Source organism: Euprymna scolopes, chromosome 35 (assembly GCF_053919585.1).
Source record: "Euprymna scolopes isolate OS-2025 chromosome 35, ASM5391958v1, whole genome shotgun sequence".
Taxonomy (NCBI): domain Eukaryota; kingdom Metazoa; phylum Mollusca; class Cephalopoda; order Sepiida; family Sepiolidae; genus Euprymna; species Euprymna scolopes.
The window spans coordinates 29,303,225-29,328,924 of record NC_136516.1 but is presented as its reverse complement, the minus strand read 5'-3'; the positions used below and the strand labels follow the sequence as shown (position 1 = coordinate 29,328,924).

Sequence of the window (25,700 nt, the reverse complement as noted above, 5' to 3'; positions counted from 1 at the left end):
TCACATAATGCAGGCATGTGTTGGACAGCTTTTATAAATTGACCTCTAAAGTAACCTATCTCTAGCCAGGATTTTATTTATCACTTTTTTCTCAAGTTCATTTTTATCACTTCCTTGACCTTCCTCTGAACTTAACCTGCTACTTTAACTCTTCTAGAGCTGTGGAAACAACAACTCTTTTCTATTCTTTCAACATGTCTATATCATCAAAGTCTCCTATTTTGCACACATTTCTCTATCCTGTCCAAATGTAATCTTTTGAGTATATGACGATGCAAGTAGAGGTTATCCTTTATAGAATATGTACCATTTTTCAATGAGTGAAACCTGGTTGTAACCATGTGTAGATGATACTGAGGATGGATGAAACAAAATTGTAAATTTAATTTTTTTTTTTGACTTGTAACTGCTATTGACGTGGTCAAGTTGAGTCGATTTCTTCTTGAACACGTACAGCATTTCTGACTACTGCAGTCCATTTTTGTCAATCCTAAGCTAGTTCATACAATATGACTAATTAATCCCGTGAGCTCAAAATCGGTAAAAGTGGCCTCCATTTGTATTAGAGTTGCAATCTGGCTAAAAGGGCTCTAGCAAAAACCCAAGTGATGTCTGTTTCATCAGTTAGCAACCTTTGGATCATTTTTGGTCTGTTTCTGTGAAGAATCTCTAGCAAACAGGATGTTAGGTAGGATAGGGTTTAGGACTTTTTCCTTAAAATCCCAACCCAAAACTTTCTTGGTGAACATTTAATTTTAACAATACTTCAGTAATTCTGGCCTTTGTTTTTATTCTTTCTATTTTTAATTGGAATAAGATTTTAAAATCTAAACGTTTGTCTTTCAGAGGAAAAAGAAATGGACACAAAAAATATGTCTTTTTCGCATGATCCAGATATGGATAATCCGGTAAGTTAACAATGAATTTCCGCCTGAATTTCCTTTTTGATAAAGAAAAAAAAATGCTTAAAAATTCCGAATTTTATCAAAACTGATCTTCATATTTTATGTATCGTTTTAATTTTTGAAAAAAAAAAAGATTGTAGAATTTTTCATAATTTTTTCCAATCAGGTGATATCAGATAGAATATTCCATAAATAAATGTCCAGCCAAAAACCAATTTTTCACTACGACCAGAAAAAAGCTGAATACAAATGAACTTGCATTCCAAAAAAAAAAAAAATGAATGAAACAAGAAAAGCATCATATTTTATTTTTATGAAAATGTATTTATTTGACAAAGAAATTTAATAAAATAACTGTGCAAATGCTATCAGTGATTGGCTTGTGAAACGATTTCTCTTCATAACCCTACACCACAGAGTAGTCAACCGTCTTGATTATTTGTTTAAAATTCAGTTATCCTGGCTTGTCTTTGAACCAAGTTCCTGTCCCTTTTCTACCACAAACACTACACAATGATGAGCACCTGATGAGGACAGCTATTACCACCAAAGACAGCGGGCAATCATCTTCCCATCAAAATGTTTTAACATTTCTATTTCCTGATATTAACCTATTAAGTCCCAGACTATCTAAATTTTACTATTAAGTTGAAACTTTGTGTAACAACTAAAAATGAGTTAGAATAGATAAATTGAAAGGAAAATGTTTCATTTTATTTATAAAGCAAAATATTGACTCTCCTATAAACAGAACACTGGGTACATCTAATTTATAAAACTCACTGTCAGTCTGTGTCCATGTTTTAAAACTATCTCTTCGAAACAAAAATTTGCAGAGCAGCGCTAGGGGCTTCAAATGATTGGATTTTTTTATGGGTCTTTAGCTGGTTAAAATAGTTTTTAAGAGGTCGAAAAGGATTCAGAATTGAAAAAATCGTTATGCAGTTTATACATTCATCTTAGTTTATTTTTAATTAGTCCATATGCGAGTCACATTGGTACAGTGGTAATGTCACCAGCTTTGAATGATACAGTTTTGCTTTGCTTTCAGTTTCGATTCTAGCTGATGGCATCCAAATACTTTTTTTTTTTTTTTTTTACTTTTGAAATCACAACTCTATAATAATATATATAAAATCTGGACAAATTAAAATATACTTGAGCGTATTTTACGACCGGGCAAAGCCCCCCCCTCCCTCCCTCCCCAAGACATAGTGAGATTTTATAAATCTCACTATGTCTGTCTTCACTTTTTCAAATTGTATCTCCTCTGAAACAGTAGGTCGCAGAATGATGTAAGACAGCTCAAATAATTGCATTTTTTGTTGACCATTCTTTTATGAATCTAACCGGTTTAAATAGTTTTTAAAGGGGTCAAAATTGAAAGAAATCATAACTTGCCAAGCATAAATCACATAAAACTATTCTGATACGCATGCGCAAATTGTTATACATTTTGTACATTTATGTTAGTTTATTAATGACTAAATGTCAAAGTGACTGTCGTCCAGTAGTAACATCATTAGCTTTTAATACTACAGTTTTGCTTTCAGTTTTGGTTTTGATTCTAATTGATAGCACCCAAGACATACTATTTTTTTTATTTTTGAAATCATAACTAGACATTGGGTATGATATCATATGAAATAATTGATACAGTATTAACTCCTAATAATATATATGAAATCTGGATAAATGAAAATATTATATTTAAGCATATTTTACAATCAGACAATGCCGGGCACCAAAGGAGTTTCGGAATGAAAGCTGCATCGATTTATTTATACATTGTTTAAATCATTACTATAAATTGGGTACAATCTCAACTGGAAAGAATTTATGTGACTGAAATGGAAATTAATTTCTAAAAAATATCATTCAATCATGGAAACTTGTTTCCTCATGGGAGAAACAGAACTTTGACTTCATTTGTTCTCAACTCGAAATAATTTACCTGACTCAAATAGGAATAAATTCCTGCAAAAAATATTGTTCGATCATGAAACATTTTATTTTCACAATCCATAAGATTTTCCAATTTTGCTTTGAAAACTTCTTAAACAAGATTCTAGTTTCTTGTACAAAAATCTGGATATATTTACTTTTTTACTCCGGAACTGGTTGAAGCAGTTTACGATTCAAAAGCTATATTTTGTAGGGAAGTGGAGGTATCAAATATTTTTAAGGAGCTAAAATATTTTAATAAACATAAGAATATAAAAATATTTTACTTGCATAAATCAGAGTATAAACATTAATAATGAATGCAATGAAAGTGGCAATACCGCATATTCATTCATTGTAATCTATAAATATAAAGGGCAAATATCTGTTTAAATGTATGTTTGTATGCCTGCCTAAAACTTTTGACAGAGGCAACGGATTTTCACGAGATCGATATCGTTTTGAAGCTTGACCCTTCGGATGACAAATATAAAAAAATTAGCTAAAAACATATATTCCTTCACTCTCAACTGGACATTTTTCTACAGGGAGGGGTAGCAAAAAATCGTTCCTTCATGACAATTTAACCAAACACATGCGCAAAAAAATCTTTTCTTGAATTAGGTTGTTTTTTTTTTTCTTATATTTAAACTAACTTCACTCATGCGATCGTAGAGTATTCGTTATAGTGCCAGTGTCGTTATCTTAAGATTGCACATTTGAGCCAAGATATCAGATATATATATTTTTTTTGATTTTTAAAGTTTTAATATTGAAACTGTTATTTATGCCATTTTTTTTTCTTTTTTTTTTTTTTTTTTTTTAATATTTTCCCATCACGTTTGCTGTTTTTTTTTGTTTTTCTGATTTTTTTAAAAAAAAGTTTTAACATTTAAATAGGGTTATTTATGCCTGTTCTTTTTTGTTCACTTATTCTGTGCATCATGTTCGCTTGTTTTTTTTTTTTTTTTTTAATATTTAAAAAAAAAAAAAAAAAAAGTTATAATATTTAAACAGGTACCCCCCCCACACACACCTCACTACACCTGGGCAACGTCGGGTACCCCTGCTAGTCATTTATAAAACTTACTATGTCTGTCTGTCTCCCATTTTGTTTGCTTTAAAATTTTGCTTTTGGTTTCAATTCTGGCTGATGGCACACAAGTTTTTTTTTTTACTTTTGAAATCATGACTATATATTAGATACAATATCATATGAAATAATTCAGAAAGAATTGACTCTATTATATATACGAAATCTGGATAAATTAAAATATATTTCAGTGTATTTTACAACCACCAGGCCCCCCCCCCCCCAACGATATATTTTAGAAATCAAGAGGCTATACATTCAAAATAAAATTTACACATTATAGCAAGGAGCAAAACAGTTTTCACAAAGAGTTGCATTGCATTTTTGGCAATAAGTTAATGACTTACTCTTGCAAGATTCATTTATATAAGGTCATACATCAGCAAACAATTAGAATTTTAACAAATTTCACAAGAATTTTTAAGAGGGCTCTAACAACTCTGAGAGAAATTGATGAATATAGATGAATTTTATCCTTTCTTCAGAGTAATTATGCAGTAAGTAATACTATTATATATTATCTTTTAAAATTTAAAAATAAATAATTTGGTGTCCTATTCATAAGATACAGAATTGACTCGATAATAATATATACAAAATCTGGATAAATGAAAATATTATATTTAATCATATTTTACAATCAGATAATGCCGGGTTCTATGGCATAAATTAAAATTTAAAATGTACTTTTCTATTTTTCTTTGTCTTTGTTAGGATGATGATCTTGATAATGTAAGTGAAATCAGTGATTTAGCAGCATTGGATGAAGAAGCTTGGAGGCCAGTTTCAGGTTTGTTTTTGAACACTTCTATTTTTTTTATTCTAAGATCATCCCATAAGTTCTATTCAAATTTTTACCATTGTTTTTAAATTGAACAAAGCTTAAAAAAATATTGTGTATATTGTGTAATTTTTTACATATTTATGTTTTAGATTAATTTTAACTGATTACTTTTTTTTACAGAACGATAAAATTTAAATTTGCTTGATAACTTTACTAACATAGAAGTGCCTAAGAATCATTTGAGGCATATAATGCTTTATGAGTTCAAGAAATGAAACTCAGCTGCTGAAGCGGCTAGAAATATTCACTCAGTTTATGGAAAATAACGTGTGAATGAAAGTATTTGCAGAAGATGGTTTGTGAAATTCAGAAGTGGAGATTTGGAGACAAAAATCGAACCAGACGTCCAGTTGAGTTTGATAAATTTCTTGAAGAAAATCCTGCTTTATCAGTTGAGAAATTGGTAATAACACTGAATTGAAGCCATACAACTGTTCGTCATCTTCAACAACTTGGAAAATGGGTGCCTCATGAATTGTCTGAAAACAATCTCAAATCCTAAGTCAACATCTGCTCTTCTCTCCATTCTTGCTAACTTGTTTCATTTTTCTTGGATAGACTTATCAATGGATCTTTTATCGAAATGTTAAGTGTCGTAGACAATGCCTTGGTAAAGGGGAAAGACCTCAGCCACGGCCGAAAAGAGAACTTGATGGGAATAAGGTTCTTCTTTCAATATGGTGGGATTACCAAGGAATAATCCACTTTGAATTATTACCACCTAATGCAACAATTAATGCTCAAATCTGTTGTCAGCGATTAGAGCGTTTGAACTAAGCTCTAGTGAATCGAAAAGGGGTGATATTTCATCAGGACAATGTATGACCCCCACACAGCAAGAATCACTTCACAAAAGATCGAAGAAATTGGTTGGGAAAAAATCCTCATCCACCCTATTCTCCTGACCATGGTCCTTCAGACTACCATTTGTTCCGTAGCTTACACAATTATTTAGAAGAAATAGCTTTTGTAATGCAGAAAGATGTTAAAACTGACATTTGTGAGTTCTTCGAATCAAAGTCAAAAGGATTCTACAGTGATGACATTAATAAGCTTGTTAATAGATGGAAGGAAGTCATAGATAATCAGGAAAACTGTATTGATGATTAAATCTATAAATATAAAAGCAAAAATGTATGTATGTTCGCTTTTTGTGTATGTCTGTAAAAGGCTTTTTTCCGAAAAGCGATTGGTCGGCTCACAACTTCTTAAAACTTTATATCACATCTAAATCATAATATCTATGAGTTAACAATGAAGGTCGCCTGTCTATTTAATTTGCTCGACTTTGAAAAGAAAAATATTCAACATTTTTTGCTCGCCGCATGTGGATTAGGCTTTTTCCTATAATAAAAGTGACACTAATTCTGCTGGTATTTTTCCAGTTGCGATCGCCAGAAATGTCCAAAAGCAATCAGATTTGATCAATGTGTAGTTTTTTCTTATATCGGACAATTGCTATTCAATTTGGACAATCCCCTTTTTATGAGGAGCTGGTTTCCCCCCAAACATCTTGGGGAAACAAAAAAAAAAAAAATTAAAAAGCATTCCTGTAGTAAATAAAATACTACCCTGCAGTCAAAGTTGACCTCATTAAGTAATTAAAAACGGGCACCTTCTAATTCTAAATAGTTAAATAAATTCAAACGTGTTTCCGTTAGTGTTACATGGTGGCCCAGTGGTTAATATCGCATGTTTTTTTTTTCACACTTTAATTGCCAACTTTGCCTCAAGGGTTCGGGTTCGATCCTCATACTTACCTACCAAAATTTTATTTTTCTTTTACCCCCCCCCCCCCCCCCCCCGTCACAAACACTTGGGTGTTTTGATTTACCCAAAACCACACACTTCCAAACAACCGGGCAACACCGGGTACCCCCCGCTAGTCTATAATATAAAAGGCAAAATGAGCTCACGCGTTTGTGTATATTCAAGAAAGGCTTTTTTCGTGGGGTTTCTCGACAAGGTTATTATTTTGGAGAACTTTCCTTATACTCACTAGATTATAATATCTCAGATTCAAAACCGTATATTGTCTCTATCTTTATTTTGATCGAGTTTTAAAAAAAATCCCTGGTTTCCAGTGTTTGTTTTTCTTGTATAAATAAAGCGAAACTAATCGAAGCGAAGGCACATTCGCCTGGCCTTGTGGGCCGGGACGTCTTGAAGGCAATCAGCTTTGATCATTGTGGAGGAAACCCTTCATATCAGACAATTGCTATTCATTTGGACACTGCCAGATTTCCCCCTTTTTGGTGGGGAGCTTGTTTTCCCCAACATCATGGGGAAATAAATACTGCAGAAAGTGGAAAGCTTGACTGGCCTACAGTCAGATGTTCATTTCTGCGCCTGTGTGAACTCCTTCATTTCTTTTTCATCGCTAAATTTCAACACTTTACACCTGCTTGCAGTGGTAAACTCTCACGTTTTCTTTCACTTTCTTTTCCGCATCTCAGGGTCGAGCCTGCCTGTCTACTACCCCGCCCCAAACAAACACCCAGGTAACACTGGGCACCTCCGCTAGTTTTTAATAAAATGTAACATTTGATCACTTATTTTCTTTATTCATAAATTCGGGCAGAACTTATGGGGTGACCTGATATTTTGGCTAGTTTGTGGGAACTGGCAAAATAAAGAATCCTTTTATTTTGCTGGCCAGTCTATGAAATCGTTTTCAAAATTGTTTGTGTAGGATTTCATTAGTTTGTGTAGGATTTCATTAGGTTGTTGGCATGTCAACTGTCGATGAACAATTTTGTGCCCAAACCGTTCCAATATTTTGTAGACAATTGGTTTGTGTTGCATTTCAGTCTTGTGTCCTATGTGTTGCCATAATCATTACAGAAATATTAAAGTCCACAAATTGTATTTTCATCCTCATGTTCACCTACTACAACCCAGGATGCATTTTTTGTTTCATACTCAGAACGCTTTGGGAGTGGGGGTGGTATGTATATGGAGTTAGTTGATAGGGTTGGAAAATAAGGTGGTAAGCATAAAAAAAAGATAGAAAGGCCAAGAATGATGGATTGTGGTGGGATAGAAGCAAGCACCTTGCTTAAGGGTGTTTGAATATTGTGCATATGACAAATTTTATTTAATATATAGGTGGGCCCCTGATGCAGTTTTATAGTAATTGATGTTTTAAATTTATATCGATAATTGAATTGTAATTGCCCTCCCCCTTTTTTAAGTTTAAAATTACTATTTTTTTTTTCTCTCCATAGGTCCATTAAACTGGGTCCAGCGCCAAATGAGTATTGGACGAAATCCACGGATGCTGTTTAAAGAGTTAATCTCTCCTGACACATTTATTCCGCCAGATTTAGATGAGATGACTCTGTGGGGTTTGCTTGCAAATTTCATCACAGAACCTCCGAAACGCAAAAAACTGAACAATATTAATACTATTGATGATGTTGTACATTTATTAAAAACCTCAAAGAAGATTATGGTCTTGACTGGAGCTGGGGTAAGTCGTCATATTGAATTTTAAATCTTTAATGTTTGTACAATTGAAACAAAATGATTTTTGGTTGGTCATCATTATTGTCGTCACCAGATTTGGTTTAATGTTTGTTTTACATGATATTTATTAAATGACTTAAAAAATTTACTTCCAAACAACCATATCTCTGACCAGGTTTGTATTTATCCCTCTTTCTCAAATGCATCCTTATGATTTCCTCCTATGTTTTGTTTAGCCTTCGCTTGTCAACTGACTCTGCTACCTCAACTCTTCTACATCTACTAACCCAAGCACTTTCACCCAGTTTTTTTCAATGTGACTGAACTAAGTCTCTTGTTCTGCACACATCTATACTGTTCAGATTTAATTTTACTTTGAGGTCATCAGATCTATGTCTGTTTTTAAGAGTCACACTACACATCCATTGTATCATTCTCATTATTTCTCTCTATGCAACACATATCCTAATCGAGTTTCTTTTCCATAGATCATCAAACTCTTTTCTTGTTTAACAATGGTAACTCTCTGCTAGTTAGTAATGGCAGAAGTTCCCCAAACTTACTCCATTCATGCTTAGCTCTTGATATTATACTAGCACCTGCTCTACCCTATGCTCCAATGGTATTACCAAAGTAACAAAACTTTTGAACAGCCACAATAGCTTATATTGTTTTGATTGGACTGTTGTTCTCATCTTAAGTGTTATTTGTGCAACGTTTCGGTCAGTGTAGCCTTCGACCCCCGTCAGGCATGTTGGCCTTTATCTTGGAAAAGAAAGGAGGAAAGTTACTGGCTCCATAGATGGTTTCATATTCTATTATTAGAGCTACCTTTCCTTTGTCAACCAAATTTTTTTTACACATACGAAACCATGGCAAAAAAACAAAATAACTCCTAGAATACAAAACCATATATGGAGCCAATAACTTTTCTCTTTTCTTTTCTAAGATAAAGACCAACATGCCTGACGAGGGTCAAAGGTTACACCGACAGAAACGTTGCACAAATAACACTAAATAGGAACAATAGTCCAATCAAAACAAATAATATAAACAATCAACTCTCATCTAAAAAATTCAGAACTGTAACCTCAATAGCCTCACCATCTAAATATACTTTCTCATATTTGAGTTCATATGAATTTAGGCAAATCCATTCTACTGAAAATATCTTAACAATCATCTCTGAATGCATATATCTTGTACTAAAGCTAGGAAAGCTAGGGCAGTAGACCTTGATATATCAAAAGTTTTTGACAAGGGCTTCTTATCAAAGTAAAATATGATATTTCTAGACCAATGCTTAATATAATCAGATTTAGACGAGGTAACAATCTAGTTTGTCCTCAATGGCTGTAAATACAAACATGATATTAATGCAGGTGTATCTGGGGGGGGGGTCAATCCTTGGACTGTTCTTATTCCTGATATTCATAAACTATCCCCCTGATGAAATTATATCCAAGATGGGTATATTCGCTGATCACACTGTGCTTTATTACACATGTGGGAAAACTGAATGTACACATCTTCAAGGCACCGGCTGAAACCTTAGAAAATAACCTCCAGTGTGTAGTTAAATGAGGGCATAAATGTGTTATAATATTTAATGCTACTAAGACTAAGCTTCTTTCCTTTAACAATTACAAAAAAACTGTTAGCGTTGCGAATAAAATTACTTGAGACTTCATCATTCAAACTCCTAACTTTCACAGGTAACATGAATTGGAACAAATATATAGAAGACATTATCAAGGCTGCTGTAAAGAAGGTGGGCTTCCTCAACAATGCTAGAAAACTATTCACATCTACCAGTATCTTATATCTCTACAAAGCTAGTACATTACTCTCCTGCTTAGGTAAGGTTCCAAAAAGAGTCTCCAATCTAATACATCCCACAACTGTCAACCATCGACACAATATTGCATTCCTGTGCTTGTTCTAGAATGTCTTTTAATGAAATGTTCTCTGACACTTGTGCCCACTCAACATAAATACCTTTAGCTAACCTGACAAGCAGCAAAATCCCACTCCTTTGCTGTAGAGGTCCCTAGATGGCAAAAAGATTTCTACTCTAATAGTTGTTTTCCGAATTACTAGACTTTAGTATTCTTTCCTTGTTTCCTGCTTCCCTGACTCTACAATCATGTAGAAATTTAAATGCAAATAGACATCTTGCTGCTTAATTCCCTAATGTAGACTAGGGATCCTAATAGTAGCCTCCTTATGTTCCAATGATAATGTCTTTTGAGTCAATAAGAGTAAAAAAAAATTCTATTCTCTTACACTTCTTGAGCACAAGTTATTAACTTATCTCCAATTCTATTACTCTTTTTCTGTACTCAATGCTATTAATATAAGTTAATGTATTTAATCTGTTTAGTATTTAAACAAACGTTACAGGGTGTCCTGAAGAATTCAACATCACTTTGCAAATCAATAATTTGGGCAATTCTTGTTGAAATAACCTAAAATTTTCATAGAATTTATACAAACAGATCAAGATTTTATGTTTTAGATGACTGTATTACTTTTCTATTATTTTAAAATAAAAAAAAAATTAAATTTTATGAACTAGCAAAGAGTGCTGCAGAGCTACTGTTCAGTTTTATTAATTTATTTTTTAAAGCATGTTTACATTTTTTGTTTATTTTAAATTTAATTTCAAATTATCAGATTGTTATCAATTCCATTTTCCTTTAATCTTAAAGGTTTCTGTTTCCTGTGGCATTCCTGATTTCCGATCCCGTGATGGAATCTATGCTCGTCTTGCTGTGGACTTTCCAGATTTGCCTGATCCCCAAGCGATGTTTGACATTAATTATTTCAGAAATGACCCAAGGCCATTTTTTAAATTTGCTAAAGTAAGAAATTTTTTTGTGGTTGCCCAAAATTGTTCCCATATTAAAAAACAAAATACAGAAAGTTTTTTATGATGTACATATCTGTAACAAAATAAAAAGATCATATTCCAAAAATCATATCAATTGATCAAATAATTTCATTTTTATAAAGAAAATCTTTTTAACCACAATTTTATGCTATTAATCAACAATGCTGATCACACAATTTTGAATTATCTCCCTTTGCTTCTTTTAGCTGGCGACGCAAGATAGTCCCTTTTTGCTTATTTATAAAATTTGATTTTCTTAGTTAAAAATAAAACTACTTGATCAATTTATGTGATTTTTGGAATATGACATGTTTCTGTCATGGCTACTTACCTCATACATATTTTTTAAATTGCTGCTTTTAGTATGGAGTAATTCTGGGCCAAAAGTATTTTTCTAAAATTTGCTGAATTAAATGTAAATTTTAAAAAATTTGCTAAATCAAGAAATGTTGTAATACCTTAAAAATTTGCTAAGGATATACATGCTCTTCACAGTACAGCTAAATCTATATAATGAAATGTGAAAAAGTTTTATTTCAGTGATAATTATAATCTTTTTTGTAGAAAGTTGCTTCTGCAATTTTTAATTTATATTGAAATGCATTTTTTATAATTTTGTAATGTTGATGAGTGCATCCCTTTGTTTAAATAAACGTCGAGTGACATTTGAGTAATCATTTGAATTAAATTTGTCTTTTAAAAAGAAAATTGTTTCAATTGATTTCAGGTATTTAATTATGTATGAAATTTTTTTTAGGAAATTTATCCTGGTCAATTTGAACCATCAAAGTGCCATAAATTTATCAAATTGATTGAGGATCACGATCGATTACTTCATAATTATACACAGAATATTGACACACTTGAACAACAGGCAGGCATCAGAAAAGTTATTCAATGTCATGGTAAGTATTCAAATATATCAAATTTTGTTTTGTTTTCATCCTTTCCTCTTTTTTTCTTTTTTTGTGTCATATTGGTTTAATTCCATACTCTGTTGGATCTTGTACTCTGATGTCGGTTGAATCATGTGCTATATTATCATATGAATAAGCAAGTGTATTGTTCTATGTTGTCCTGTAGCTTAGAAAGGCAGAATGTCATCTTTTGCATAGTGACAAATAGGTTGTCAGATGTTGTCTACAATAATTAGTTTTTATTCATCTGTGCGAGGTTGCGAACACAAGGCGTCCATCAAGACTGAGTATTACATTACTTGCTGCATAAAACTCCAACTCCTAGGATGGCAATCTTGAATTAAGAATATACGTGCATGAATCTGCAACAAAATTGTTTCAAACAAACAACACCCGTTTGCAATTCAGATATATTGATCTTATATTCCCCTGGCTAGGATCTTGTAAAACCAATTTTGTTAATCAGCTGACATTAAAGCTGGCATTTGAGAGTGGGAACATTAACCTAGCCCAAAATTGCATATCTTAGATGTTTGTTGCTGAGAAAAAGTGGCTGACTGGTATTTCTTCAACTTTTGTGATAATACCAGTCATAAGATCTTGTTCTTCCATCCTCCTCCTCCTCCGTCTTTAATTATGCAATACGCAAACACTGATATCATTTATGTACATACTCCAGTAGCATTTTGTTCACAAGCTTTTTTTTTTTTTTACATGGTAGTCATCACTTATCAAGGCCCGGAAGCCACTTGGGGATAAGTTATTGTGTGTACAGTAATCAATGGGATAATATCGTTGTAATCGTTAGTAATGGAGATTTGATAAAGTGTCTTACTTAAGAGGGCGGTTTATCAGGAATTTGTTTGTTGGACTTGAAGACATCCAAGTTAGGTGGGAAACAGGCAAACGATAGTTCCACAGGCATGCACTTTGTTCATGGAATCTACGTTTTGATTTAGGCACAGAAAGAATGGGGAAAATTATTGACAGTGGTTTCAGGTAGACGGGTGATTTTCATGAAAGATTGGCGAGGGGGGGGGACCAGAGATTGGAGCTCAGATGAGAACTTGCCATGGAAATAACGATAAAACAAAGACAGGCTTGCAACATCTCTTCTTTGGGAGAGAGGTTGCAGGGAAGAGAAAAGGGCATCCCTCACTAAGCCACAAAGTCTATTTTGTACTCTGTCAAGGCAGGATAGGCTGTTTTTAGCATCTCTTGCCCAAATGTGGCAGTAGTACTCCATCCTTGGACATAATTGGCTCTTATATAGATAGAGAATTGTATCAGCAGTGAGATATCTTCTGGAGCGATAGAAGGATCCTACCATTTTTCCAGCGACCTTGGCAACAGACTTAATGTACGTGTTCCATTTCAGATCAGGAGTAAAAGTCAATGCCAGAAGCTTGTCAACCAGTGCCATTTTATCATATGTTTATCTTAATTGTTTGTTACTCTTGCAGGTTCTTTTGCAACTGCCACTTGCATGAAGTGCTCTTCTAAGTTAAGTGCAGAATCGATTCGAGAAGATATTTTTCAACAAGTAAGTTATTTTTTTTCTTTTTCTTTCATTTTTTTCTTAAAGATATTTGCAAATCAATTCAGAGTAAAACAAGAATTGACCATTTTCAACATTTAGCAATGAAAAAATGCAATTTCTAACTGAAACCTTACAGACAATTTCAGTCTCTCCTGAATATTCCTTCAAACTCCTCTGCTTAACATTCACAGGAAATATGAACTGGAACAAATATATTGAGGACATTGTGAAGGCTGCTGCAAGGAAGGTGGGCTCCCTCTATCATGCTAGAAAACTTCTCACACCTGAGAGTATCATGTAGTTCTTCAAGGCCACCATTCACCCATGCATAGTATTGTTGCCACATCTGGGCTGGTGTATCTGCCACTAGTCTCTCCGTCTTGGATAGGATCCAAAAAAGTTTTCAATCTAATAGGTCCCACTTTATCAACTAAGCTCCAACCCCAGTTCCATTGCTCCAATGTTGTATTCCTGTGCCTTTTTTACAAGTATTTTAATGGAATGTGCTCTGATGAATTTGTTGCACTTGTCCCCCTTCAATGTACATATCCCCGACAAACCCGCTTAGCAACAAAATCACACCTCTTTGTTGCGGCCCCTAAATGCCAAATGGCTTTCTACTCTAATAGTTTCTTTCCTTGAACAGATTGATTTTGTAATTCCCTTCTTGCTACCTGCTTCCCTGAAGACTGATATGCAGAAGTTTAAATGTAATGTAAACAAACGTCTTGTTAATTTTTCCTAGGCATGGTTCCAAATAGTAGCCCCTTACGTCCAAGTTGCGATATGCCTTGTTAAGGGTGAATGCAAGTAAAAAATCAAAAAAAAAAATCTCAGTCTCTCCAGCAAAAGACATAAATCTACTTTTTAACATGCACATTATCTCAAGCAAGGCAACAAAGGGTAAAAATAGTTACTTTCCTTCCAAATATAAATTGCCTAATCATTATCCTTAGGTGGAAATTTGATTTCATCTAATACTTTATCATAGCAGAGTTATCTGATGTTACCCTGGCACCCGAAATCTTAATTTCTGTAAATTGCAAAACGTAAATGAATAGTTTTATTTAAAAAAGACTCATCCTACCTTAAAAACTGATCTTGTGTCTAACTTTGTGGGGGAACAATGTTTTGTTTATTATAATTTTTAGAAATAAAACTAATTATAAGATTGTATTTTATTATGCATAAAAATTGCCCCAGTCTAGAAGGATTTCTCCTTTACTGACTGAGAACAGGAACAATATTAGCAAAAAATTCAGAATAATTTTAATTTAAAAAAATACTTAAATATTTTGTTTGTTTAAAATTTTTACTTAAAGAAAAAATTTGAACTTAGTATTTTAAATCTAACCCTGTCTTTGCGGGAGGTGGGAACTAGTAAACAGGCACACAGTCTCTGATTTCTTCGATTTTTTTTTTTTTTTTTTTTTTTTTTTTTTTAAAACTTTTGCAAGTAAAAAAGTGCATTCTACATAAATATTTAATATACCCCACTCTTTTTCTTTAAAATTTTTCCCTATCAATCAACCATGTGACAAAACAACTAGAATAGTTTAATTTAAAAAAGTTTATCCATTTGTTTACAGGTTTTATGTATGTACACAAAAGTCAACTAGAAGTTAAAGAAACTGTAAACCTGAATTCTTCTTTTTAATATTTATTATTCTCGAGTGCCTGAAATCTAATTGGTCTGAACAGTTAATTGAGATGCATTTTGCAACACAATATGCAAATTACTTAATATCAAGATATCAATTACATACATATAATTAGTACATTACAAAGTTATTGTTTTTTTTTATTTTGAATATTAATATGGTGTCTTAATCTTGATGTCAGGCCTATAAATGGCTGAAGTTTATAGAGATGTGTTAGAACTTAATATATGCGAATTTAAGCACTGGAAATTGATGTTTGGCCGTTGCTTAACCAGAAACTATTTTAGTAGTACCTTTCATGTACTCATTGTAAGACATGAATTTGAATTATTTAAACTATTCATCTTGGATGTTATTCTAATGATTCAGCCAATATAATCTTTAACCTGCTTTTTCTTAAACTCGGGAATCTGTATGGAATTTTGAATGGGACCCTTTAAACCATGGAGGTAGTTTGCTCTCGTTCCATGAGCTATGACAGGGTAGAAGTCTTAAGTAATTCATTATTGTATTTTTAGTACTACATGGTGTAATGAATATAAATGATAAGTATTAATCAGTTCTGACTGTTTTCTGGAGGTTAAAAGTTCAATCCTCAGTGCAGACAATACTAGTGTTAAAAATAAATTAACACTTTTGCCTAGTCATGGCTGATGGAACAAGAGCAAGTTACCCTGTTTGAATTCTGTATAAATTCCCAGAGTTGGATAAAAAGAATGTAAAAGATACATCAGCCAAAATGTTGTGAGAATAATATAAAAAATGAAAATAACGGTTTGAATAATAAAAATTATCAGTCCTCATCTAAAAAATTCCCAAACATAAGACTTGAACTTATTTCAAGTTTTACAGTTTATGTAACTTCTGGCAATTGAATGAACTTGAGTCTAATGGTTGAATTTAATTTGTATACTGGATGGCAATCTAAAAGCCTAGACAGCAAACTCCCCGTACTTTTTTACAAATTATGTTAACAAAATTCCTAACAAGTTTAGAACCTTAATTAGCTGTGTAATCTGAACTGCAGTCAAATGTATCAACACTTTTTCAGGTTATAATGCTGCAATAACTAAGTTGGCTACCATAAAACAAATGATCTCAAAATTTTGCAAGACATTTACTTGTAATAAGAATACATGAATTGAGTGAAAATCTGGATGATTTCTTTAAGGAATTGAAAAATTGAGTATTCATTAAAAACCAATGGTATCTTACTCTTTATGTCAATTTCAACTAACAGCAATGTTATCTACCTAATTATCATGTCGTAATTAGTTACATATTACTACATTATTAAAAAAAAAATATTACAAAAAAACATGTACTTTGACAAATAGATGATTATGTGACATCCACCATTAATTGTAACAAGATGGACTGATTTGATGCTGTTTAATCTATAAATATAAAAGCAAAAATGTATGTGTGTATGTGTGTTCACTTTTTCTGTATGTCTACAAAAGGCTTTTTTCAGAGAAGCGGTCGGTCGGTTAACAACTTAAAACTTTTTATATCACATATAAATCGTAATATCTCAGAGTTAACAACGGCGCTCGCCTATCTATTTAATTTGCTCGACTTCGGGAAGATAAATATTCAACAGTTTTCGCTCGCCGCATGTGGATTAGGCCTTTTCCTATGATAAAAGCGACACTCATTCTGGTGGTATTTTTCCGGTCTTGATCGCTGGAAATGTCCAAAAGCAATCAGCTTTGATCAATGTGGAAATATTTTCCATATATCAAACAATTGCTATTCAATTTGGACAAGTGGAGCTGTTTCCCCCTACCCCCAACGTCTTGGGAAAATAAAAATAAAAATAAACGTTCCCGCAGTAAATGAAATATTATCCCGCAGTCAAAGTTGACCTCATTAAGTCATTAAAACGTGCACCTGCCAAATCCAAGTAATTAAATAAATTCAACCATCTTTCCGTTAGCATCTCGCGGTGGCCCAATGGTTAAAACCGTCACTTTTTTTTTTTTTTTTTTTTTTTTTTTTCAGACTTTAATTTACAACTTTGCCTCAAGGGTTCGATCCTCATACTTACTTACCAAAACATTTTTTTTTATTTTTTGATTAATTGACAGTGTTGCAGGTTCAATCCCAGTTATCAAATATTTTTTTTTCGATTTTTAAACTTAATATTGAAACAAGGTTATTTATACCATTTTTTTTTTCCGCTTTTCGCTGTATTTTTTTTCCCCCCCTTTTTTTTGGTTTTTGTTTATCCGATTTTTTAAAAGAAGTTTTATGTCTGTTCGCTGTTTTTTTTTCTTTTTGATTTTTAAACTTTTTATATTGAAACAAGGCTATTTATACTATTTTTTTTTTTCGTTTTTCGGTGTTTTTTTTTTTTTTTTTTTTTTTTTATCCAATTTTTTAAAGAAATTTTACATCCATTCGCTGTTTTTTTTTGTTTTTTTTTCCAATTATTTATTTATTTTTTTTTCTTAAGTTTAAACAGGGTTATTACTTCGCTTATTCTTTACCCCCCCCCCCGCCTTACACACACACCTCCAAACACCTGGGCAATGCCGGGTACCCCCGCTAGTCTACAATATAAAAGGTAGTGTGTGTTTGTATGTCTGCCAAAACCTTTCGACACACACGACTGATTCTGACGAGATCAGTATCATTTGGAAGCTCGAAATCTCAGACAACAAATATCGAAAAATTGGCCACAAACATTAATTCTTTCACCCTCAACTTGGCTTTTTTTCTACAAGGATGGGCTGTTTTTTTCGTCAACATTTTTGCAAGTCATCATCTCCTTTTGATTGACTACCCTTAATTCCAACGCTAGCGACTTCTAGTTTCACCATGAGCGCATCAGCTAAGACATTAGGTTTTTTTTCACCTTCTTTTCCTCCTTCACATTATGGGTTCGGGCCTGCCTGCCTACTACCACTTTTTTTTTTTTTCTTTTTTTTTTTTAACATCTCTCTCCACCCGGGTTCCTTACTACACCACTTTGACATACCTGGGCAACACCGGGTACCCCCACTAGTCTATCATATAAAAAGCAAAATGTGTGTTAGTATGTGTGTGTATTTGTATGTCTGCCAAAAACTTTCGGTACACATACTGAACACTGAAAAATTGATATTGTTAGAAAGATTGATCTCTCGGATGACAAATATGTAAAAATTGGCCAGAAAGATTCATTCTTTGACCATCAACTAGACTGTTTTTTGCAAGGAAGGTTAGTTTTTACGTCAACATTGACATTGTTATTTCAAAGGCTCTTGACATCACTAGTGCACTGTGGGCAAAACAGCTAAAGCGTTTGCTTTTTTTTCACCTTCTTTTCCTTTCGCTTTACAGGTTCGAGCCTGGCTGCGGCAGCTATTTCTCTCTTTTTTCACTTGCTATTATTTTAGTTGTTTTTTTTTGGGGGGGGGGGTGCCCAATAATAGCTTTACTATACCACCTCTCCACACCCGGGCAACGCCGGATATCCATGCTATTATTTTAATAAAATATAAAAATGACTATTGCCATCTGTATAATATTAAAATTAACACCAATTAAAAAATGTATGATAAAAATTTGATACTAGTATCTTGGGTTTTTAATGACAGTTTAATCCCTAAAATATGAATCCGATGACGTAGAACTTATTGATATTAGCCATTTGAATACACATATTTATTGTATAAGCAAAAAATATTAACCCATTAAACAAATAAATACATAAATATCTTACAATAATGAATTTGTATTTTTGAAGAAATATAATATTTGTGTAAATCTAAAAATACTAAACAATTGCAAAATGACGTTACTTCCATTAGTTATTTTCTCGCTTTTGACCATTTCTTATATTTACACATAATTTACACACAAAATGATGAGGTCGCACATTTTGCATAAAAATTTGGTTTTACACAAAGAAATAGCGATACATATTAATCTGTTTTACTTTACTATAATATCTGACTGAATTCCGAAATACAACTCTGTTAATTGACAAGAAATTATTTAAAAAACGCTAAGACAATAAGATATTAAACTTGTTTATTTTGACCATCTTGGATTTGTTCATATTTTTAATATTTCAGTTCAAGGGGAAGTAACTCTTCACTGATAATGCATCGCTACTGCTTGTCATACATTAAAAAATAAATGATGTAAACAAAAACGAATATTTAAATTTTGCATTATTTAGATTATTCAGATTATCTTTTCACAATATTTTAGATGATTTTCTTCAGATGCATCTTTTCGAAATTGGGAATCTTTATGTTAAATCTACATAAAATTTCAAACTGAATCTTTTATTTAATCTACGAGAGTAGATTGTTTTCGTTCCTACAGTCATGTTAATTTTAATTTTTTAGTTATTTTTATCTATTATTGCTGACAGTAAGGATCGCACCTTTTAGCCATTGATAAACAATCGGTTATAACTGATAGCCTTGTGGGGATCCCAAGTTTAAAAAGATGCACCGGGATAAGATCGTGGGTTACATTGTTTGAACGTAAAAATAATGACAAAGATGAGAATATTTTGAATAATTTAAATTCTCAATCTTCATCTCCAAAGTTCCAAAATGAAATACTTAAAGTTTGTCGATTAACAAAGAAAAAAAAAAGTTTATTTTCTTTGACAAATAAAATATTTCCCCCTTACCTTGATTAAAGCAGAATTACTTTATTCTAATAGCAGAACTTATGGCTCTATTATACTTGAAACACCCTAGAATCAGAAATGATGAAAAAAGGATACATTTTAACTCCATAGTTTCTTTCACTTCTGGTTGAAAATAAAATAATATACATAGTCTTGCTTTTGCAGATTTTTTTAGGAAAATGTTTTGTTTTATAAACTTTAGTGATTTATAAAAAAAAAAAATGTTACAAACTTTTTAAACAAAATGTGTAAACAAAACAAAACTTTCTTGGCCTGACTTATATCTCCCTGTAGGTTGTTTGACTATGTTTTACAGCAGGGGTCTCCAGTTTTCAAATGGGTGTGTGTGTGTGTGCTATATTGCTGACTTTTTAGAGCTACATGGGCTAAAATATAAAAATAAAAAAAATAGCTTTGCCTTTTAGTGAAACTCGTTCTCAAAACCTCATTTGTTTTTGTTTATTAGTTTCTGAACCAAATGTTTCCTGAATATTTTTGTTTCTTCCATAAGATTAAGGACTTACAGCACAACAACCTTCTTTAAAAAAATCTTTTCTTTATTTAATACTGAATCCATTTATTTTGTAAATGGTTTTTATCTTTAAAGTTCTGAATATTTTCACATATTTAATAGATTCTATTTTGTATACGAATGGTTCATAGATTAATTTGTCTTGTACACATATATGTTTAAATCAATAGTCTGTAAATCAATGTTCTATTTAACTCGTAGATAGGACCCTGGAGTTATAGACAAGCACCCAATTTTATATATTTAAAGAATTTCCTAGGATGAAATGTTTCACCAAGGTAGGTAACTCTGTTTCAAGGGACGTAAGTTCACCTGCGGGAATTTCTAAACCATAAAAGAATTGTTCTGTAATCCACCTTTTGTCCAACGTAGATTGCATATATTTATTGTACAACAACAAAAAAATTCATTTGAATATCAAATTATGCGATTTAATTATCCCACTAATACCAAAATACTGGGGCAAAAAAAAAAAAAAAAAAAAGATTCTACCAAAGTATATAACTTGTAACTTCAGAAGTGGTGATATTTTTTTGTGTTTTTTTTTCTCTGATATTGTGTACATACGGTAAACCATGTTCTTTTATAGCAACAAATGTTTCCACTATTTTATATGGTTTTAAATATGAGTGTACACCTTCCATCAAAGTGGCAAAAAATATGCTTCCCCACAGTTTGAATTAATATTCATATATATATAAAATAACATCTGAATTTGCAATGTTACATAAGAAATAAAGAAAACATTTCAAACTGGGCAGTGTAAGAAAAAAACAAAAGGAAAATCTGTATAGGAAGCAAAAACAAGAAATCGGTTTCATTCTGGAAATTGATTTGCTTTCTCAATTCCTTTGAATATTTGAAATCTGTTTGCTTGGCAGATTTTACATGTACTTTCCTGTGACAAAACAGTTATATGTATACACGTTGCTCTTTATTATAATGGAGAATTTCTCTGTCTTCTGAGGGAAATGTAATTCTGTTATTGAAGCCTTTTGAGAAATTTAATGGGTAATATTTTTAGATTTTTAGAAAAAATTAAAAAAACAAAATACAATTGGGTTTTTGTTTTGTAAACGAGTGATGCAAATCTTTTCAGGTGATTCCTAAATGTCCAAAATGTCCGCCTGAATGTCCGACAGCAATTATGAAGCCAGATATTGTGTTTTTTGGAGAAAACCTTCCAGAACTTTTCCACTATCAAATGGCTGAAGATAAAGAACAGTGCGATTTATTAATTGTTATTGGTTCATCAATGAAAGTTCGGCCAGTTGCATTAATTCCTAGTAAGTATTACGTTTTCTCTTTTAACACTCACATGCACGCAATGAATCTCTACTTGCAGAGTTTTTCAGAGCCTTTCAGAAATAAGTATTCTACTTTCAGAAATAAGTATTCTACTTTTGCTAGAGCAAAGAAGAGGGCTCCTTTTTGCTTCATCTAGAGAAGCAACTTCATTTAAAACAAAAGTGTGGGTTTTAACAGCTTAAAATTTATTTGAAATTAAAAAAAAATAGCCATTAGTTTTATTCAAACAAGACCACTGTTTGACCATGCATGGAGTATTGTTACCATATCTGGGCTAGTGCATCTGCCACTAGTCTCTCACTCCTAGACAGGGTCCCAAAAAAGGTTTCCAACCTAATAGGTCCTGAACTATCAACTAAACTCCAATCTTTGTCCCATTGCCGAAATGTGCTATCCTTGTGCCTGTTTAACAAGTATTTCAATAGCAATTACTCTGACGGACTCCGAGCACTAGTATCCACCTCAACGACAATACTCTCAACAAACTTGACAAGCAGTAAAATTACACCCCTATACTGTAGGGATCCCTAGATGCCATAAAGCCTTCTATTCAAATAGCTTTTTTCTCTGGATTGCTGCACTTTGGAATTCCCTCCCGAGCCTCTGCTTCCCTGATTATACTGAAATGCAGGAATTCAAGTGTAATGTGAACAGACATCTTGCTGGCCAATTCCATAAATTGTATCCCTACAAATCTGGTCCCAAATAGTAGCTCCTTATGACTAAGTGACCCTGTGCCTTATTTGGGGTGAAACGACAATTAAAAAAAAGAAAAATGGAAGTCTGACTTTATGAACAATGTTGAGAAAGAAATAAAAGAAATGGTTATTTTTAAGATTCACAAACTGCCGTCTGTTAACATAAAAACAAACAGGGAGGAACGGAAATATCCTTCAATGTTGTCAGAGATGGGAGGACATCATCATATTCACTTTAATGTCTGTTTTACATGATGGCATACCTTGGATGACTTAAAGAAATTCCAGACTAACCCACGTCTGGCCAAGTTATTTATCACTTTCTCTCAAATCTATTATCACCACTTCCTCCCATATTTTCCTTGGCTTTTCCCTATCAACTGATCTTGCTATCTCATCTGGTCTACATCTAACCATAATAACTCTCATTCCTATTTTTCAATGTGGCCATACCATCAAAGTCTTCTGTTCTGCACACATCTCCCTATACTCCTCAGATTTAGTTTTCTTCTGAGGTCACTAGATCTAAGCTTGTCTTTAAGACTTGCATTATGCATCCATTGTATCATTCTCATATTTCTATGCAACACGTCCTCAACCCTCAATGGCATGTTACACTTCTATATATCATCATACTGCATATGGCTGATAGACTCTTTCCTTGGTTGACAATAGTAATGCTCTGCTGGCAGAAAGAAAGATCAGAACCATTGAGTTGCAAACTCTTTGAACATTCTCCTGCTATTTCTGATTGCTATTTATCGACCTTCTGTGTAATCTGAGTCTTAAAGATAGGCTTGGATATGATATCAGAGGAAGATTAAATCTGGATAATATAGAGAAATGTGTGAAGAACAGGAGACTTTGATGGTATAGTCACATTGAAAAAAAGAAAAACATGGGAGTGATAAAAATGAACCTAAAAAAATACATAAAAACTTGGCCAGAGATCAGTTTTGAAGTAAATTTCTGAAAGCCGTTCCATGCATACCAGCATGTAAAACAGAAATGAAACCAAATATGATAATTATTTGCTATCAATGTGAGTTGTACAATATGACACATGAAAAAGTTCATTGAAATTGTTAAAACATATTGTATGTTTTGTGGGCTATTTCTGCTATTTTTGTTTTAAAGTTCCCATATAGTCACCTACATGATAAGTATGTTAAAAAATATTTAAAATTTATCACCTAATATTTGCATATCTATATGTAAATGCTATATGTATGTGTATTTACTGTTTAAAAAAGTGACTTTATTAGACAATGATATGATTCCTTACCCGACACCTAATCATTGTCAACCATGCAATGTCTGACCAATTTAAATGTGGCAACACGACAGCAGAAATTTCATATTTTTAACTGATTTAACCTCGATTTGATGACATTAGAAATTTAAATATATGAAAGTTTTGAATTGAAAGCCATTTTTAGTTTTAGGAGGAGAAAAAAATCTTGTTCCAAACAAAATGGCAGTCGTTATTCAGAGAAGCATTGAATTGTAAGAATAGGGTTTTCCATTGGGAAATCCATCTGTACAAGTGTCGGATTGTAAGTCTGCAGACGGAGAGCAAATTCCTTGTGTTGAACGTGAAAAATCAAGTGCATGAATGCTGAAAGATTCAATATTTTTATGGAGCAATTCTGGTTTCTGATTAGTTGCTAGCAGAATGTGGCTTCATTTGATTGGGCAGTTTCTTTCACAAGTAGAACCTTCCAACTTTCTGTAATCATACCCTCTCAATATATCAAAAATATTGCAACAGAAAGTTTAACAGTAAGTATGTTAAAAATATTTTGAATTTAGTCAGGATTTTCGCTCAGTTTACATGTTTAGAAATATCCCAAACCCCATAAATGTTGAATATATTTTTTTTGTTAAATTTTTCTTTCCCTATCTTTAATAAATTTATTTTATATTATTTGGAAGTGTTTGTCTCGTTCTTTCTCGCAATTTTACCGCGTTCGATTCTTGTGTTTATTTTGCATCCCGCTTGTCTCATGTGAACCAATTGCCGTTTCTTGTTTCAACCTTTTTTGCAATAAAAAGGAAATTTGAACCTTACTGGGACCTTGACGAGTCATACCCCTATGCAGAAAACTTGTCTGCCTGAAATAAATGTTTGATAAAAAAAACAAACCCTTCTCTCCCTCTCCTTTTGGGAGTTTTTAAATCCCCATTTCATTTCTTTTTACCCTCATTACATGTGCGTCTGCCGTATCCCGTATATTCTTTTAATTGTTTTGGCTCTCGAGTATATATCTGACACAGTTAATCAACCGAGAACCACATCACTCTATATAACAGCATATAAGATATCAACGGATACACACTCGAGAGTCAAAACAATGAAAAGAATATGCTGTTGTCTTAGCCCTCAATATATCAAAAACATTGCAACAGAAAGTTTAACAGTAAGTATGTTAAAAATATTTTGAATTTAGTCAGGTAATCCTTACAAGTGGCAATTTGGTTTATTCCATAATGAAAGCGTAAAGAATTAACTTGTTGTCCTGAGAATGTTGAGCTTATTAAAGCTATGACTGCAACATTAAACGAATGTCTCTATTTATTATTGAGCATTATTATATAAACAGTAAAGATTCTTTTGTATCCTGTGAATGCAAACCTTACTTTGTTTATGTAACTTTTATAGAGATATATCTTGTGAGTCGAGGGATTGGTAAAAAGAAGAAGAAAAATTTAATCGTTTATTTTTCTGTTTTGTTTCTCTCAGATTACATTCCTGCCCATGTTCCTCAAATCCTGATCAATCGAGAACCACTCAGCCATATGACGTTCGATGTTGAACTGCTTGGTGATGGTGATATTATTGTTAACGACCTCTGTAAACGTCTCGGTGGCGAATGGAGAAAACCCTTTTGTGATCCTGGTCCTGTTTCTGTACAAGTCACAAAAGATCAGTTGGAGATTTCAAACCCGGCAACAAAATTGGCAGAAAAGTCACTGGATAGTCAGGTGGTGGACAAAGACATGGAAAATAAGATGGAAAACTCTAAAGGAAATTCGATTAACAACGTTATGGAAAATGATACAAAGTTATCAGAAAACGGACAAGAAGATTTGTCTTTATATAAAAAGAGCACAGAAAACGTATCTTGCACCGAACAAAAGACTTCAAATTATTCAGGTATGTCCATCTTCTCAATAGGGTGTCTGGCCAGTGTGGGTTGAATACATGTTTTACACACAGAGAAATGATATGAGAATGATACGATTGATCTTAGAAGTATA

General features: G+C 32.7%; 1 protein-coding gene across 1 annotated transcript in view; it reads left to right on the top strand.

Annotated features, from left to right (window-relative positions):
* Window positions 1–25,700, top strand: part of LOC145259773 (NAD-dependent protein deacetylase sirtuin-1-like) — a 43,774-nt gene that overhangs the window by 4,274 nt on the left and 13,800 nt on the right. Inside the window, exons 2-9 of the mRNA XM_080117521.1 lie at window positions 847–908; window positions 4,657–4,732; window positions 8,014–8,258; window positions 10,966–11,118; window positions 11,905–12,052; window positions 13,528–13,607; window positions 21,533–21,719; window positions 25,183–25,596. Coding sequence (XP_079973647.1) covers window positions 847–908; window positions 4,657–4,732; window positions 8,014–8,258; window positions 10,966–11,118; window positions 11,905–12,052; window positions 13,528–13,607; window positions 21,533–21,719; window positions 25,183–25,596 — 1,365 coding nt within the window. The remainder of the gene's footprint in view (window positions 1–846; window positions 909–4,656; window positions 4,733–8,013; window positions 8,259–10,965; window positions 11,119–11,904; window positions 12,053–13,527; window positions 13,608–21,532; window positions 21,720–25,182; window positions 25,597–25,700) is intronic.